This window comes from Lemur catta, unplaced genomic scaffold (genome assembly GCF_020740605.2).
Source record: "Lemur catta isolate mLemCat1 unplaced genomic scaffold, mLemCat1.pri scaffold_43_ctg1, whole genome shotgun sequence".
NCBI classification, from domain to species: domain Eukaryota; kingdom Metazoa; phylum Chordata; class Mammalia; order Primates; family Lemuridae; genus Lemur; species Lemur catta.
Window position 1 is genome coordinate 1,606,960 of NW_025423850.1, and position 17,347 is coordinate 1,624,306.

The window sequence follows — 17,347 nt, forward strand, 5'->3', positions numbered from 1 at the left end:
GTTTTAACATCCATTGATATTTCTCATTTGAATTATTAATCATGGTTGTCAGATAGTGATTTTCTAATACCATAATGCTCTCTACATTTATTGGTAAGGCATTCCAATGTAAAGAAAAGCTTTGTCTTATACCCATTTATGTTTATTGGAAGTTTTTTCATCAATATAAATTAATGATTCCTATTTGATGAGTTACAATACATTCTCATCATTATATATTTTGATGTTGAAAGTGTCCTATATTTGATCAGTTCTCTGAGTATTTACTAATTTCTGTCACAAAAGAAATTCCAGGCTCATCAATTTCACATCCCTATGAACATCACAAAAGACAAGAGAGAACACGAATTATTGCAATTTTTTGTAAAACCGACTTACACATGACAGTGTCATGTCTGATCTCTGGGGGACTGTTCCCTGTCTTTCCATCTGGCTGACAGGGTGCAAGCCACTTTTTGTCAGATTCCCCACACTAGTTTTGCTAGAGATGGTGCAAAATACCCTGAATCAAATCATGATCGGTTATTATCATGTGTGGGGTAACTCGATGTATTTATTAGAACTGTTTCTGAAAAACTTCTACTTAAGCTGTTTGATGTAAGTCTATTACATAAATGTCCAACATTATTGGCAACTCAAAAAACTTTATTAAAAAAGAAGTAATTGTGCTCACTTCAGCAGCACAGACACTAACACTGGAACAAGACATGGAATACACAGGAGTTGGCATGCTCACTAGGATGAATTGTGAATTTGTGAAGTGTTCCATATTTTAAAAAAAGAAAATAAAAGAAATAATTTTCATTAAGAGTTTTAAAATAAATAAAACAAATGAGCTATAATTATTACTCACATGGACACCACCTATTCTCTAGCCCCCGCCTTCCTAAACTCAAAATTCAAAATGAAAACCTTCAGAAAAAGGGGCCTTCAGGAACTTTCTATGGGAACTGAATGCAGAGCGCCCTCTAGAGGCAGCATTGAATTGATGCAATATTTCTAACAGCAAATGGACTATTTTTTTTTCTTTTTTCTTTTTTTAAAAATTTTTATTTATCTATTTTTTTGAGACAGAGTCTCACTCTGTTCCCCGGGCTACAGTGCCGTGGCATCAGCCTAGCTCACAGCAACCTCCAACTCCTGGGCTCAAGCGATCCTCCTGCCTCAGCCTCCCGAGTAGCTGGGACTACAGGCATGTGACACCATGCCCGGCTAATTTTTTTCTATATATATTTTTAGTTGGCCAGATAATTCCCTTCTATTTTTTTAGTAGAGACGGGGTCTCGCTCTTGCTCAGGCTGGTCTCGAACTCCTGACTTCGAGTGATCCTCCCACCTCGACCTCCCAGAGTGCTAGGATTACAGCTGTGAGCCACTGCGCTCAGCCAAGAATGTGATTTTTACAGAACTTTGTCCACAGCTTACCTCTCACTGGGGCTCACACCAGCACCCGCAGCTGCACTTCATCTCTGCTTCGAGTTGGCTGCTCTGCCGGCACCGTCCACCTGGGCACAGATGCAGGAAGTTGGGCTCAGGTGTGCAGCATCAGTACAGCGACCCGGCACATCAACAAAGCAAAGAGGAAATACACAGGGATCCAGCCAAGAATGCACCTTGAGGGCAATGACAGAGTCCGTGTTTGTAAGAAATATTCCCCCATTCTCTGAGCTTTCATTTCAGACATGCAAAATACAATTTTGAGACATTTATTTAAATTATGAAACCACATACCTTTGGGTAAAACTTTAGAAATATTCATTCTTGCCCAAGGACAATGCTACTTTAAAAATTCTCTGAGCAAACTTTTTCTCTTCTACTACCTTTTTAAGCCACATCTGTCAATATTTGCAATTACTAAAATAATTCAGATACCTGAACTTAATCACCTAAAACCCACGTACACAGAGTAATTTCTTTATCAAGTAATTTGTTTCTCCCCAAATAGCCAGGAGCAAACTTAAAGTACTAATCGAACACTTAAAGTACTTCTAAGTGTCTAAAGTGTTTAACATAACAGTTTGCAAAAAGTTGAAAACATGACCCTCATGCAAACATAAAATGAAGATATGTCTAAGATTTTATTGAACTCATTCATTAATGAGGTATCCAGAAAGATAAGAAGGCTCATTCAAGGAGCATTTGAAGAGCTGGGTGCTTAGGGGCAATTCAGTAAAGGAATGTCAGAATAAGATGGTTAGATTAGATACAAACCTGCCCTACACAGCAGTAAACCATAACCTTTGAGGTTATCTTTTCTCCCAGACAGCATTCTACAAGTTAACAATGCCTAGGCTCTAATCATCTAATAAAATTTAAATAAACAAACCCTGGATGAGCCTGATAAAGGCATTCAAAGACGCTGCATCCTTTAGGTAATTTTTTAGAGACTCCTGTAAGTACAGATGCTTTTGAACAAGTAATAAACGTACGAGGGCTCCAAATATACCTGCAAATCATTCATGTGTCTTCCCCTGTCCTCTCTGCTTGCTCACTGGGGTGACAGGGCAGATTGTCACTTCCCAGTGTTAGTCTAGGGAAAAACAGCTCACAGTCGTGGATCATGTAGGGAAACTTTTTTTTGAAAAAAATTTTCAGTGTCAAATTGGCTTAACCAACTACCCTGTTGGTAAAATATAATTTATATTAATATCGTTCCTATTTACTTTCTGTGTTGATTTATTCTGTGAGTGAAGGGCAGGAAGGAGGGATTGCACCAAAGGAGGTTTGTGTCTATATAAGTTCAAAATAAGCCATGAATAAGCCACTTGCCAAACAGGGATTTACCGAATGTCACTCTCAGCTCGAGCTCTTAGCCCAATGGTATGGCTTCTATAATTCCCTGTTCACTTGCAATTTAGTAAGAAGGGCCCCTCAAATGAAGATTTTAGTAACTGTGTTTGATTAAAAGATCTATTTCTGAATTTTTATAGTTCCTCCATGGAAAAAAGAAAGAGAGAAAAGAAAGGAACAAAGAAAGAAAAAGAAAGAAAAGAAAAGAAAAGGAAGAGAAAGAAAGAAGGAAGAAAGGAAGAAAGAAAGAAAGATTAAAGTATACTCTTACACCAAAAAAAAAAAGCCACAGTGAGATTTGATTTTAAAGGAGTCCTCATGACAGTAACTAAAGTTGGATCCGTGTGTTCCAACTTATAAGCAGGACAAGAACGTGATAAAAACTATAGACCTTGTCCTCAGAAAGAGACAATAAGCACATAACATTTTTTATTTAGCTTCATTAAGGATGATTCACGGACCCCCTGAATCCTAACCATGGAACTGGTCAAGAACTCACCACTTTAAAAACCGGGGAGTTCCAGAAAGGAGGGGCAAGAGTGGATTCCCGACCCTCATCTCTTCTCTCTCAAGCTTCTCCTAACATCGCCTTTACAAGCCGCCTACATTGCAGCTGGAGCCACCAACAGGTTGTTTTCTTTAAACAGAAAGGCCTGTCAAAATGGAAAATCTAAAATGAATTATTTGGAAGTGAAAGAGCCCTCCACGGTCCTGCTGAATTTATGGTTCCCAGCATCACTGCGAGCCCAGGGACAGAGTGAAAAGTCTCCGGCTTCAGTGTGACCGTCACCCTGCCCATCACGAGTGACGGTGGAGCAGGCACTTAGCCCCACTGACCCCCAAGTCTCCTCGCTGAAAAATAAGGATGAGCTCAGGCCAGAGCCCAGAGCACAGGCCACTGCAGTCACAGTTCTCGCTGAATCAGCCGGGCAGATTCAGGGAACACATCCCAGGGCGAGGATAATGTTAGAACTAACGCAAGGATTATATAGGACTGGTTCTGTTTGTGTTTAAAAGTTTGGTAGGGTGTTTCTCTTTCTCTATTCCACTGCAAACCTCAGGTCTTAGTGCTATATTCAGAGTATATAAAAAAATGACACAATTAATGCATTTTTCTCGTGAGTTGTGTTTTTAATGAGAAAATTCCTCCGTCATGCCAACATGATAAAAAGGGAAAGAAAAATCTGATTGGAGGAGAAGATCTGGTTTAAATCTCGGTGTTACCAGTGAGCGGTTAAGTGACAGTGAGCAGTTCACTCTGGTTCTCAGCTACATGAAGCCACTGGGCTAGCTTCTCCTTAAGGTAGCTGCCAGATACTCTTCGGCTATAATATAATATTTCCATTTGGCAGCAAGTAATTGCTTAGGGATTTGGTCCCAGGTTAATTGAAGATACACAACAAAAATGGTTAACACGGGCTATAGAATTCTACAGATCTGAGTTTGATCTTGGCTTGCCAACATTTCACAGTTGACCTCACCTAAGTTAGTAAGTAAAATGCAAGGACAGTGACTACTTCAGTGGGTTGTTGTACTCATTGAATAAGAAAAATGTATTAAAGTACCTGGCTCACTGTGGGTGCTCAGTTCTTGTCATTGTTATACTATGGAAATCTCTAAACTTGTCTGCGTCCTCCTTTCCCACTTTGCGTAAGTGTGCAAGTAAGGGAAAATCGAGCTCTAATACTCTTTCGAAGGGCTTTTATGTCACGAACTAATGAAAACAAAAGAAGGTCAGAGTCTGGGAGCTTCTAGAGAGGTATCCGACACAAATAACACCTCCGTGTCATTCACGAGCTCGCTCCACCCTTGCATGATTTGTGATCACCTTTGTAAAATGTGACTTTCCTGTGTCCCCCTGGGCAGGTGTGAAAGCCTGGAGCTGGACAGCCAGATCCGGGCTCTGATTGAGAGAAATGCTTCTGGTGCAAAGTGGGTCACCACGGAGGCTGGGCCGAGTAGCAGAAGTTCCTGTTCTGCAAAGGTAAGAGAGAGAATGCCTTCCTTCCGCTGCGTCTCAATGTGCCCTTCCATAGTTTACTCACCGAGAAGAATCTGTGGGGACAGTCCCCAAATCATTTACAGTCAGTCTCGTACTTCCTTGTCGCCCGAAGTGGAGCCCTATAAACCTTCTCGCACCCAGTCACTTCCTGTCACTAAAGAGCTCCTTCACCACACGGCACCTTCCAGCTGAAAGTGCTCCGGCAGCTGTGACCACAAGAGAACGAGGAAGAGATCACGCTATTAGAAAGAATGTTGAACACAGTGACAACTCTTTCCTCGGGAGGAAGTAACCCAGTTTGAGTAAACCCATTCAAATCGGGTTACTAAAATCAGCCCAAACGCTGTTTTTGTGTAGTTGCTGTTTCTGTTTCTGTTTTGTTTTGTTTTAAGAAAAGAAAACAGGTTGTACTGATTAAAGGAGTTGTTTGACTTTGGACTTCCTCCTGTTTGAGGAGCTGGATGTCTATGGTGCTTCAAAGAAGCAAATAAAATGCAAGGGTAAGCTCACGCTAGGAACTTTGTGAACCACTTTCTAGAAATGCATCCTAAATTAACAACAGGAACTCAGACTCCATGGTCCTCCTGAGTAGAAACCATCTTTAGTGATTATTACAAAAAAATCTAATGAGTAGATTGACAGCGTGGCTGGCATTAAAAAAATGAAATAATTTATACTTCTGTTTAAAAGTATCTTTAGTTCTTTCTAAAGTAATTCACGCTCATTGTAGGCAATGAATAAACAACAGAATATTGCATGGGACATATGTCTACAAAAAAAAAATTGTTGTCTATAAGAAATTCAAATTTATCTAGATGTCCTGTACTTTTCTGGCAACTTCAGTGTGGAGGCGTCAGGGTTTCAATAACGTACCATGTGACACTGCCATTGGCACAGATGTAATCTACCCTGGTGGTCTTTTCATCGGTCTCTCTCCTCGGTAGCAGCCACTTAAGCTTCCAGCACATCTCCTGACCTTGGGTCCATGTACTTTGTGTTCAATTTGACGTCGAGCCTTCCTCAAATCCACTCAACCTCAGTTAGCCACTTCTGCATCCTTTCCCAGGAACACAGGAAATGTCTGGCTCTACTTCCACACCACTCTGGGGGGTGAGTTGTCTCAGGACCTCTCTACCTGGACATGTCACTAGGCCCCATCACAGCTGTGCATCCCGCCGGTAAGGGGAAATTGGGAAATTCTCTGCAAGACGCACCTTTCCTGGGCTTAACCCAGGGAGGAAGGCTGAAGCTGGCTCTGCTCTTTGAGATTCAATCTGGGCAGTTTGACAGGTGATGGATGAGTCCCTACAAGTAGGGGGGTAGGGCTTAGTCTCCTCATGAGGACTGAGTGACATTCAGGCAGTACTCTTCTCCCTTCACCCCACCCTTTTTTTTGTTTTTTAGACAGACTCTCGCTCAAAAGGAATTAACAAAAGGAATTAACTTTTAAATTTTTAAAAAAATTATTTTGAAAACACTAGTTCTTGCAATTCAAAGGTTTGGGCCGGGTTGTTTTTCCTTCTCTAATGAGCAGTTTTAGTGTTGATAAAGTGTCAATCTCCAGGAAATTTCTGCTTCCATCCCCTAAAGTCAGACCCTGTGTGAGCTGTAACTTTTAGAACTCTGAATGAGCAATTTGATTCCCACCTATAGTTTTGAATACTGCCTTAAGGCCACGTCATTCCTTCTTGGCTCAAGTGTATCCCCAAAACAGACCAAGAAACCAGCAGGAAGTAAACACACAGGCACACTAGCCAAAAGTCTATAAATTGGGTGCCTGGGTATTCAGCTAGTCATCCATGTGTTCATTCAGCAAAACGTGTTGAGCACCTGGCGTGGGCCAGGCAGCCTGTGGCCGAGGTTCTGTGGATGCCACGGTGAAGACAGGAACATAGAAACACAGAATTGTTTTTTTGTTTGTTTGTTTGTTTGTTTTTTGAGACAGAGTCTCGCTCTGTTGCCCGGGCTACAGTGCTGTGGCATCAGCCTAGCTCACGGCAACCTCAAACTCCTGACCTCGAGTGATCCTCCTGCCTCAGCCTCCCAAGCAGCTGGGACTACAGGCATGTGCCACCATGCCCGGCTAATTTTTTTTTTCTATATATATTTTAGTTGGCCAGATAATTTCTTTCTATTTTTTTAGTAGAGATGGGGTGTTGCTCTTGCTCAGGCTGGTCTCGAACTCCTGAGCTCAAAGGATCCGCCTGCCTTGGCCTCCCAGAGTGCTAGGATTACAGGCATGAGCTGCCATGCCCAGCCCAAAGATAGTCTTAAACTTGAAAGCCAAGTTTAACCTTTCTGCCAATAAAGAAGATGAGATTAGCAAACAATGCCCTTTTTTTTTGCAATAAATTATTTTCTCTTTTAGGTGCATAAGAACTGGTAGCACTTACAGAATTATGGATGACTCATTAAGTTCGACAAATCTAAACTCATATTTAGAAGGCATTGCCAGAAAACTTTGCCATTAGGGAAACAAGTAACCGAGCTGTCAAACAGTCAACAGTTACCTAACTGCTCTGGGAAGCACAATGAATTTATAGCAGTTCGACTACTGAGGAAAGACTTGGATTGCCCAGGCTTTCTGCGGTGGTGAACTTCCTCCCTCCAGTGGGAGAAACTGCCAGTAAAGGAAGAATGATGATTTACATACCAGAGCAAGGCTGATCTGCCACAGGTCTTAGTCAGAGCCTGCCCATTTGAGACATCCTGGGAAATCCCCATTTGGAAGAGAAGAAAAGTTAAAATCACAGCTACTGTGCTTATAATCTTATTTTGTGTAACTCATATCCAGAGTTACTTCTGTTTATTTTTAATGAAAAACTATCGCTGTTATCTTCTATCATGAGTTAACTGCGGAGTATGTTTTTTAAATTTTGTATATTTGCTCTCACCCTAAAAGATACCATAAGAGACTTTTTTTCCCCTTTTTTTCCCACTGCTTTCCAAGACTCCAGGAAAAACAGCTTCCATGGCACATCTTGTACAGGAAACTTCTAGAATGAGTGCTGCGGAAAGTTCTATGGAGCATGCAGAGGTAAGAACACATTTCTAGGGGATGAATTGAGCACACCTGGCATTGGTAGCATTCCTAGCAGTTAATTGTGCATTGATTAATAGGAGTAGAAACAGCTAGTTTGCTTTTTTTTTAGCTAAGATGTGCTCTATATTTTTAATCAATGTTATTTAACACAGAAAAAGTATCTGGGTAACTGGTGCATTGCTTTTACCCTCTCTGGGCTACATTTCTTCTTTTACAAAATGAGAGGATTAAATCTGTCAAAATTACTTTTGGCCTCCCAACTCCATGGGTTCCATATTTTGCTCTTGATTTATAGGAATTTAGTTCAATATAAAATGTAAAAAGAATATTGGTCTGGTTAGAGATAGAACATATTATAGCAATAGAGTATCTATAGTAAAATTTTTACATATTTACAACTGATATCAGTATTCTTCTTCAGTTATTGCAATAGATACTTGCTAATAATGAATGAAGTAAAGTGCTTTCTTAAAGTTTTTTTTTTTTTTTTTGAGATAATCAAGGTCTAATGGGAAACCAGGTGGAACTCTTTTGTTCATTTAGGTATTTAATGTAGTAGTGTCAAACCTTAAATATACTAGAAGTTGGTACGGCTGTTATGGTAGAGAAAGGAATGCCCAGCTACTTTGAACACAGATTATACTTCACAGGGAGTAACCATAGGGAATTATTTACAGGGAATAATTGCTCTGTAAGCAGATGCTTACTAGAACCAGTGACTAAAAATCTTTATTAGATACCTTCACTAGCAACTGGAAAGCAAAGTAAATACAAATGAAAAGTGACCACAAACCTTTGTGTTTGATTTATTTCACTTCATTTTAATACACACCTGAGACATATGAACCAGAGTAAAATGTTGCTTAATCGCCAGTGAAACTCCTAGTGACACATTCACGGCTTACGGGCCATTCCGATTCACTGTGCCATCTACCTTCCCTCCCTCTTTCCTCTCCCGCTTATACCTGTGCATACTTCTGAATTTCAGAAATTAGTACTCCTACAGTTACAAATAGATTCTCTTGCAGATTTAGTAACTAGCTTTTCAGTAATCCTTGTTTATAAAATAAAAATCAAGGGTCAAATATTTTACACTTTTCTTCCAGAGAAAATTAGTTATGAAGGTTAAAAAAAAAAAAAAAAAAACACTGGCTGGGTGCGGTGGCTCACGTCTGTAATCCCAGCACTCTGGGAGGCCGAGGAGGGAGGATGGCTCAGGTTCAGGAGTTCGAGACCAGCTTGAGCAAGAGTGAGACCCCTGTCTCTACTAAAAAAATAGAAAGAAATTAGCTGGACAACTAAAAATATATGTAGAAAAAATTAGCCAGGCATGGTGGCGCATGCCTGTAGTCCCAGCTACTCGGGAGGCTGAGGCAGGAGGATCGCTTGGGCCCAGGAGTTTGAGGTTGCTGTGAGCGAGGTTGCTGGTGGCAAGTTAGGCAGATGGTGGTTTCCAGAGCTTTTGAGCTTTCTTTAAATGAATACTCCCCCTTCTGAAAAAAATACGTCTAAAAAGAAAGGTGGTTAAATTTTTCATTATGCCAATAATTTATAATCAATCTAAATTTGTAATCTAGTGGCTTTACTCAAGGAGCTGACTAAAGTTACAAGGTACCAGATAATCTATGCCCACCTCTATAACATACTTGTGTCATGGTCATTAAAGTATTTTTGGTTTGGTTTTGGGTGTTTTTTTTCTTTTGTTTGTTTTTTGTTTTTTTAGAGACAGAGTCTCCCTCTGTCACCCAGGCTAGAGTGCAGTGGCCTAATCATAGTTCACTGTAACCTCGGACTCCCACCTCAAGCAATGCTCCTGCCTTAGCCTTCAGAATAGCTGGGACTACAGGCGTGTGCCACTATGCACTGCTATAGTTTTTATTTTTTATTTTTTTTGACACAGGGTCTCGAAATGTTGCCCAGGCTAGTGCTAGGATTACAAGTGTGAACCACCACATTTGCAATCAAAGTAATTAACTTATTTAGTTCTGGAATCAACTTGCCACATTTTAGCTGTATGTGTTCTTTATTCTTGATGGTTCTATCACTCCTCTGACTTTTACTAGGGCTACTCTTCAGAATCTCACTCACATACATGTTCATGGGCACAACTATAAAAATGACTTCTTAGAAATGTATACTATGTAAATGCCTAAAATGTACCCATGAAACTTACATGATTTCTATAAGCCATCATACTCTGAATTGTCATTTTTTTTTGGAAAAGATTGAAATCCAAATTCATGAAATTTTAAATTCTAATCTCTGGCTTGCCCATTGCAGTATATAGATACACTTATAATTTATTAGAGAATTATTTGGGTAACTAATCCATATAAAGGAGTTTAAAATATAATATGAAGCTGATTCATCAACAAGTTACTATGAAGGACTTAGAGTGTGAGGATTTTTACTGCTAGAATCAGGTATTTTTATAAATCATGACATGAGAGTTGGCCAAATGCATGAGGTTTGTGAAGGACAGTATTTCTCCTGCTTATTTTGTAGACTTTTGTTTCAATCTTCCTTTTTTCTTTGTCCTCAGTGTGCTCAATCATCAAGAAGAACGAACTTGACAAATTCTCTTGAACAAAAGATAAGGTGCTTGGAAAAACAGAGAAATGAGGTAATTTAGAAATATTAGTTGAAACCACATGTGTCGTAGATTAACACTCAGAATAAAATAGTGTAGCACCTCGTGCTTTTTATTTTTATCAGGTCACAGTATTTACCTCTAGGATACTAGTCTGCACATTTTGAAAACAAGTGGTTTTTTCTTATTCACCCACATATCTTGTACTTGGTCTCTCAGTGTTTGTGCAATGATGAATGAGAAATAACAAAGACATAAATCTGGTAATTATAATACTAATTTTCTGAAAACTTAGATCCTTCTTTCACGTGGACCACGTGAGATTATCACCTGTACCCTTTATGCCTTGCAGCTTGACACACCTTGAAACTCAAACTGTCAAAGGCTTCATAAGTACAGTTGACTTGTAATTTTGTAATTTCTTTTCTAACCCATTCTATGTATTATTTAATACATCTTTCATTTCTTCTATAGTGCCTTCTATTCCTCTTTGATACTGCATTGAATATTGTGCCCATCTGGAAAATTACTGAGCTATGGCAGAGTAATGTTGTTATAGCATAGAAATGTGAATCCCTAAAATGCGAGCAGATCAGGTATATTTATATAATAATATTATATAGTCTTATGCTAAATAACCATATCGATTTCCAGTGTAAGATGTATCTAGTAACTGCCACTCTGGATTAGGTATTTTGTCCTTTAATTAGGAGAAGGCCTTGCTATTTTTTAGTCACGCGACTTATCTTCTCAGTGTCTGTTCCATATTGATAAGTGCTGGAATTTCTCTTAATGTAGGAAGCTGTGAGCTTCCCCTACAAAAATACTAAAACACAGATCATAGTGTTCTTTCTACCTTCTAATTAGCAGATAGTTTTAAGATCCTTAAATTGTTTGCTGCCTCACATTTTTCTAAATATTTTCTTAGGATGAAACTGTTATTCCTTGAAATCTATACCTTCAAAAAGGTGATATCCATTTGGGCATATATCACAAATCATGTGTTAATCTTTTAAAGCACATTATTCCAAGCCAATGATTATCAGTTAATGGAGTCTAGGATTTGTTAATATAAATTTTGCTTTAAAAGAACTGGAAAAAATATTTCATTATAATGATCAGTGTAAACACATAGACCAATATGGAAAGGTTTGGAGGAAGACCCTTCGTACATTAATAAATCTTACCAAAAGCTATCATTTCTTATAGACTTTTAACAGATTCTGATTGGATTAAACAAAGAAGATGAAAATTCAAATACTTAAGACAAGTTAATAGTTGCTGATAAACTGTTCAACTGATTTGTCAAGATACATCTAAGACTTAATAGTTGTTCATACATGGATCAATTCCTAAAAGATGATTCTAACGAGAGTGAGAGTGTGTCCAATTAAATTATCCTCGCCCAATCAAAACTTGATGGAAGGAATCTCATCCTCACTCATGGTTTCCAAAAAAATCTCAGTAAGGTCACAAAGTGATTTCATTGTAGCCAAATTTCCAGATGGGCGGGCATTCTTTTTTTGATTCATCAAATTTTAATCATTTCAGCTCCTGGAAGTTAACCAGCAATGGGATCAGCAATTTAGAAGTATGAAAAAGTTGTATGAAAGAAAGGTGAGCGCCTCTGTTTGGTCTTTTCTTGAAACCAATCTCCCTGGTGGAGCCAAGAGCATCAGGACTCACCGGCGGGAGCCGCCTGCTGAAAAGCGAGGGAAGGGTGCTGAGTACGTTGTTGGCCTCTCGGTATTGACGATTAACCATCAGCATCAGCGAATTATCTTGAAGGGGCTACAGAAATGTGCTAAAAATAGCCCCCAGCAGCATCTCGGGATTTTTACGCCCATTTATCACCCATTTATCACGGTCCATCGAGTCTGGCCTCAGCTGTGCTGTCGATACCTGCAGCCATCAGCGCCCAAGTTACAGGTGCAGCGAGAAACATTTAAAGTTCACACGGTTCTAGGCAAGTCTAGCTCTAATTAATCAATTAGAGAGCAAAAGCTGGTCTCCATGGAAACAAACGGTGGCGACAGTGAAAGTGGGAGGACAAACGGGGCACCCCCTCTTCCCTCTAAAGCACATTTGCCCTCAAGGAGCTTTTGCTCTGGTGAGGAAGGAACTTTTTGGACAAAATCTCCTTTCATAGGTCAAAGGCAATTTATAACTTAAAATCATTCTGTCCTCCAAAAGGGAAAGCGAGTTTCCCTATATAAAGGAAACTCGACCACACGTGAGGAACAGCAGCATTCGTCCCTTTATTTCCCAGCACGATGTCCCCGAGTGCTCAATTGAAAGGTGCGGCGTCCGCGGGGCGGGAGTTCGCGCCCGTCCCGGGGGCGGCGCCGTCTGGGAGGCCCCGGCCGCCGTCGGTCCGTCCCGCGGGGCGACGGATTAAAGGCCGCTCCCGTCTCTCTCCGTGCGGGCATGTTCCGCCGACCGCGACGCCCGCTGGCTTTCCCAGACCATGCCAGGCCTCCCGGAGAGCCGAGAGCAGCGTGACCAACCTGGGGATGCGGCCCCAGCGGTCGACCCCGCGGGCTGAGCCGGGGAGGCGGGAAGCGCGAGGCCGTGCGGGGACAGGCGCGTGCGTCGCGGACCATCTCCCTCAGTCGCCGAGTCGCGCCCGGCGGGGGTGGGGCGTGTCCGTCGCTGCGAGCGCGGGCTCGGCGGCGACCGTCTGTGAACGCCTCCCCAGGTCGCGGAGCTGAGGACGAAACTGGATGCCGCGGAAGGACGGCTGGGCGCGCCGGATGGGGAGCGGCGGCAGCAGCGCCCGAGAGACGGCGACGGGCCGCGCGGCCCCGCCCGGAACCCGCCGCGCGAGGAAGTGGGCAGGCGCGGGGGGGGGCGGGCGGGGGAGGGGAGGCGCCGGGCTCGGCCCTCGTCGTGCGCAGGCGCGGATGGCCGCGGGCCCGCCGGGAGGGCGCCAGCCCCCGAGACGCTTCGGGCTCGGCGAGAGTTACTTTTCCTTTTATTCATAGTTATTATTTTTATTACTGGCATTAATAATAATATAGCAATGCCTCGTATTTGTACAAGACAGCTTACAGAGACTTTACAAACAGCTAATGCGTTTGTAATCATAAAAAACAACACTTTTCGAAGCACTTTGGCCTCATCGTCTCCTTTAGCGCTCTCAGCCCGCCTGTGAGGGAAATGTGACTTTTGCTGCAGGAACGACGAGGAGGCCGAGGCTGCAGAGGGTGACCCGCGCGCGGAGGGGGGACTCGAACCCGGTTCCCGGATGCTGAGCCTCCGGCAGTCCCTGCCGCAACCTGGGTAGAGACGATTGAGACGGCAGTTTCTCCTGAAATAGATCCTTCCCTCCTCCCCTCCCCCGGTTTTACTTTCAATTACTGGACTTCCTGAATAGCATAGAAACTGGGGAGGAGAAAGCCTTAAATACTAGCGGCCTCCAAGTAAGAGAAAACGCAAGGGTGGCTGTTCCGTGGTGGCGTCTGGCCCCTGACGCTGCGAGGCGGTGGCGGTGGCCTAAGACCAGCGTGGCACGTGCCGGCCCGGGGGCTCTGGCTCGTGGGACGTGTTTGCCGCAGTGAGGAGGGAAAACGGATTGTGGCGACTCCCTTTCAGCCGGGTAGCCGGCATCTCCTTTTCCAATCACACCCTGACCGGGAATCTTTGTAATTAATTGTTTCCCTGTGCAGTTGGGACCGTTTTCTAGTTAGAATAATTTTCTCTTAAATTAGAAAATGATTGGTTCATTTTCTAAGTCTAGAGGCCATGCTGTTTAACTAAAAGCAAATAAAAAATGTTTGCATTTTTAATGACAATGAATTACCTAAAGTGGATTTTTAAAATTTAATAGTTGCGTTGGGAAAGATCAATTACTAAAATAACGTACTTTAACACATGTATTAGCTATTTTCTTATCTCGAGTTGCCTAAATTCTGCAATATTTATTTTACCTGGTTAAAATCTCAATCTCCTTAAGAATCCAATTTGCTTGACAAAACATTTGCTATCTGGCATCTAAAATTAAGAGATAGGGGACATTGTCTGAATCCAGAGCCTGTTAGTGTCTAAGCAGCTAACCTTCAGTCATTTAGTACACTAGACTTCTTGATAAAGATCTAAAAAATGGAACAGTGGTGGCAATTGAACTAGTTGATTTCTACCTTTTAAAAATAATAATCTCAACAATGCAGTGCTCTGAATAATTACCTATAGTGAAGGGTCTTGTTTGCCCAAAAATTGTCTTCTCCCACTCTCTAGTACAGAGTGTTGCAGGATTGAGCTTTCAGATAGAGTATTATTTTGTTGCAATGACAGTTTTTTTCTTTTTAGGAGTTTCAGCTACTTTTCTGAATCACTTATCCATCACTTAGTATATGGGAACTTGTTTATTCTGCAGACCCATTTATTTGACTATTGAAAGTAAGACTTGGGGATCTTGATTTTTTTCCTAGGGTCACAAAACTTCTAAGCTACTCCACTAAGTCTTGATAAAAGAAAGATTTCTTCAATCCTAACCTTGTCTTTCACCCAAAGGATATTGGTCAAATGGAATGTTCAGTGAAAATCTTGCAGGTTATGTTATTATTATATCTCAGAAGGGTGACCCTCTCAATCGACCATAGCAGCTGATATATCACTTTTTCTACAATATCGCATTTGACATTTACTGAGTTTGATTTTATTTTCTTGCTCTTTACCTCAGAAGGAAAAGGAAAGCCTAAATGAAGAATTGCATGAATTGAAGAAAGAAAATAAGCTTTTGAAGGAAAAAAATGCTCTTGCAAACAAGAAGAAGGAACATTTAGAATGTGAAATAAGACGCCTCAATAAGGTATCAGGCCAGCCCAAGCATGGGAGATCAGAATGAGAGGTCCCTGTGTAAGGACACTTTCCTACTGAGAGTCACAACAAAATCTAGCCTGCAACATGGGTCCCAGCCTTGGGGGCTTGCACAAGACATTATCTGTAATTTTAGAAATAACTCATGTCTACAGCTTTCAGCCATACATGGATAAGGAGGCTTTAGGGAATTTATGTCCCTGCGAAGAATCATCATGAAAAAGAGAAGTGAAGAGAAATTATAGACTATAAGAACTGTTTTTTTTTAGTTTGAAGAAGCACACAAAGCAAGTGGGTGTTTGCGAACAGTAACGTATCTCTTGGTCAACCACAAAAGCTTCCTGAGGAAACAAGCTGCTCTTTAAAATGATCACTAGAGCTGGGTGTGATGCACACTATATGGAAGCATGCTAAATGCCAGACCCAAGGCTGAGATTGTGGCCCTCCCAAGTGCAAGCCTAAAACCCACTTTTATTGGGGGCAGGATGTAGGGGGGGGTCAGGAATAGTCAAGGCTTTTAGGAAAATGCAAGTGTTATAATACCTTAACTCCAACGTAATTCTTCAGAGGGGCAGCCTGTGAATTGCTGCAAAAGGATAATGCGTGTGTGTGTGTGGTTTTATGGACTAATTACTTATCAGCGGGAAGGGGTCGATGACTAGTTCAGGGGAAAAATAAAAATTTGTTTGCTCTTGACTTCCAAGCGCCAAGCCATGTGTGGAACATGGGAATGCTGTAGCACGTGGTTGAGTTGAGATACGCATCTCTCAACTAGCTATCTCATGACCAAAGCCATAGAAATTGTCTTTCTTCTGAAAGGAGAGTAGGTGTTTGGCCTTGAAAATGTGCTCAGACCTTGTGTTTTGGACTGAATGCCCATGGCTGTAGTTAACCAGAGTTCCCAGGTATCATTTAAAGATCCTCAATGCTAAGCATGTGCCTGCATAGTTGATAAGATGCTTTGCAGATGTGACCCTGTATTAGATCTGTTTGTGGAACAAGTTATTCATCAGGAGAAAATGGCAAGGTGGAGATTGACTTCACAGGCAATGTACTTTATCCTCTAAAAAAGAAAAACAATGTTTAGACAGACAAATTTAGGGCAAATATGTATCTTTTTCCTCCTATTCTCTGCTGGAAAATCTTCTGCAAATGAATTAGAGGAACTAATTAAGATTATATTAAAAATCCCTCGCATTTTTGACACCGTATTACAAGTTTTCTTATATTCTGTAGTTCATGTCCCTAAATGTGGGCACAAAGATATAAATCTCGTAGATATCAGAACAGCCAAGAATGCTGTTTTTTTGCTTATGTCCATGTGCACACTTCATCTTTATTTATCTGTATTTATAGTTCATAATTTTTTGAAGTTAGAAAAATAATAATTTTATAATTCTGGTGATTATAATCATAAAATATCAATGAGAAAAATTGATTTATGTAAACGCAGATATTTATACAAATGTCACCTCCCAAAGATAACTTTTCTGGCTATCCTAATTAAAATTACATACTCCTCATACTTCCTGCTTTAATTTTTCCTTGGAATTTGTTACTACCTAATATATGTTTAATGTCTTATATTTATTACCTTATTTGTTTTCTGTCTCTCAATCTTGATTACAAGCTACATAAGGCTAGGATTTTTGTACAGCTGTCTTCATTAAGCACTGTAGACACAGTGTCTAGGGACCACAATACGTTTAGGGGCCCATAAATGTTTACTGTCATTTAAAATCAAAAGAAAAAATAAACTTTTGTTGAATATATGTTTTCATATATATTTGCCTTTATAGCAAGGCAGTTGTAAAATATAATTTTAATATGTATTTTTATGGAGAAAGGGACTCACAAAGGCAACAGCACAATGTGGTCCTGACTTTTTTTCTGTTTTGTGTACTGCCATATCTTGAGTGCCTAAACAGGGCCTTGCTTACAATAAGTTCTTAAATATTTGTTGAATGGGTAGATGAATGAATAGATGAATAAACAAATTTAATTAGCTAGTATGTAATATGTTCAATAGCCAATTCTAGACCCAAGATTTATGCTTTAATGAGCATAATACATTACTTATGGGCAGTGAGAAAAATAAAAGGACA

General features: G+C 40.8%; 1 protein-coding gene and 1 long non-coding RNA gene across 6 annotated transcripts in view; one reads left to right on the top strand and one right to left on the bottom strand.

The window, feature by feature from the left end:
• Window positions 1-7,748, bottom strand: part of LOC123629805 — a 20,689-nt gene extending 12,941 nt beyond the window's left edge. For 3 of the 5 annotated variants that reach the window (XR_006732276.1, XR_006732277.1, XR_006732278.1), the window contains exons 1-4: window positions 7,445-7,748; window positions 4,835-4,997; window positions 3,289-3,442; window positions 1,425-1,504 (exon numbers count right to left, since the gene is read on the bottom strand). This is a non-coding gene — a long non-coding RNA (uncharacterized LOC123629805). Of the gene's footprint in view, window positions 1-1,424; window positions 1,505-3,288; window positions 3,443-4,617; window positions 4,707-4,834; window positions 4,998-7,444 lie in introns of those variants that run through there. The other 2 variants (XR_006732280.1, XR_006732279.1) reach the window with 2 other exon arrangements.
• The window catches only part of LOC123629804 (TNFAIP3-interacting protein 3-like), a 23,642-nt gene continuing 13,837 nt past the window's right edge, over window positions 7,543-17,347 (top strand). Inside the window, 4 exon segments of the mRNA XM_045539185.1 lie at window positions 7,543-7,828; window positions 10,377-10,457; window positions 11,976-12,041; window positions 15,106-15,234. Of these exon segments, the coding sequence (XP_045395141.1) occupies window positions 7,763-7,828; window positions 10,377-10,457; window positions 11,976-12,041; window positions 15,106-15,234 (342 nt within the window). The 5' untranslated portion in view covers window positions 7,543-7,762.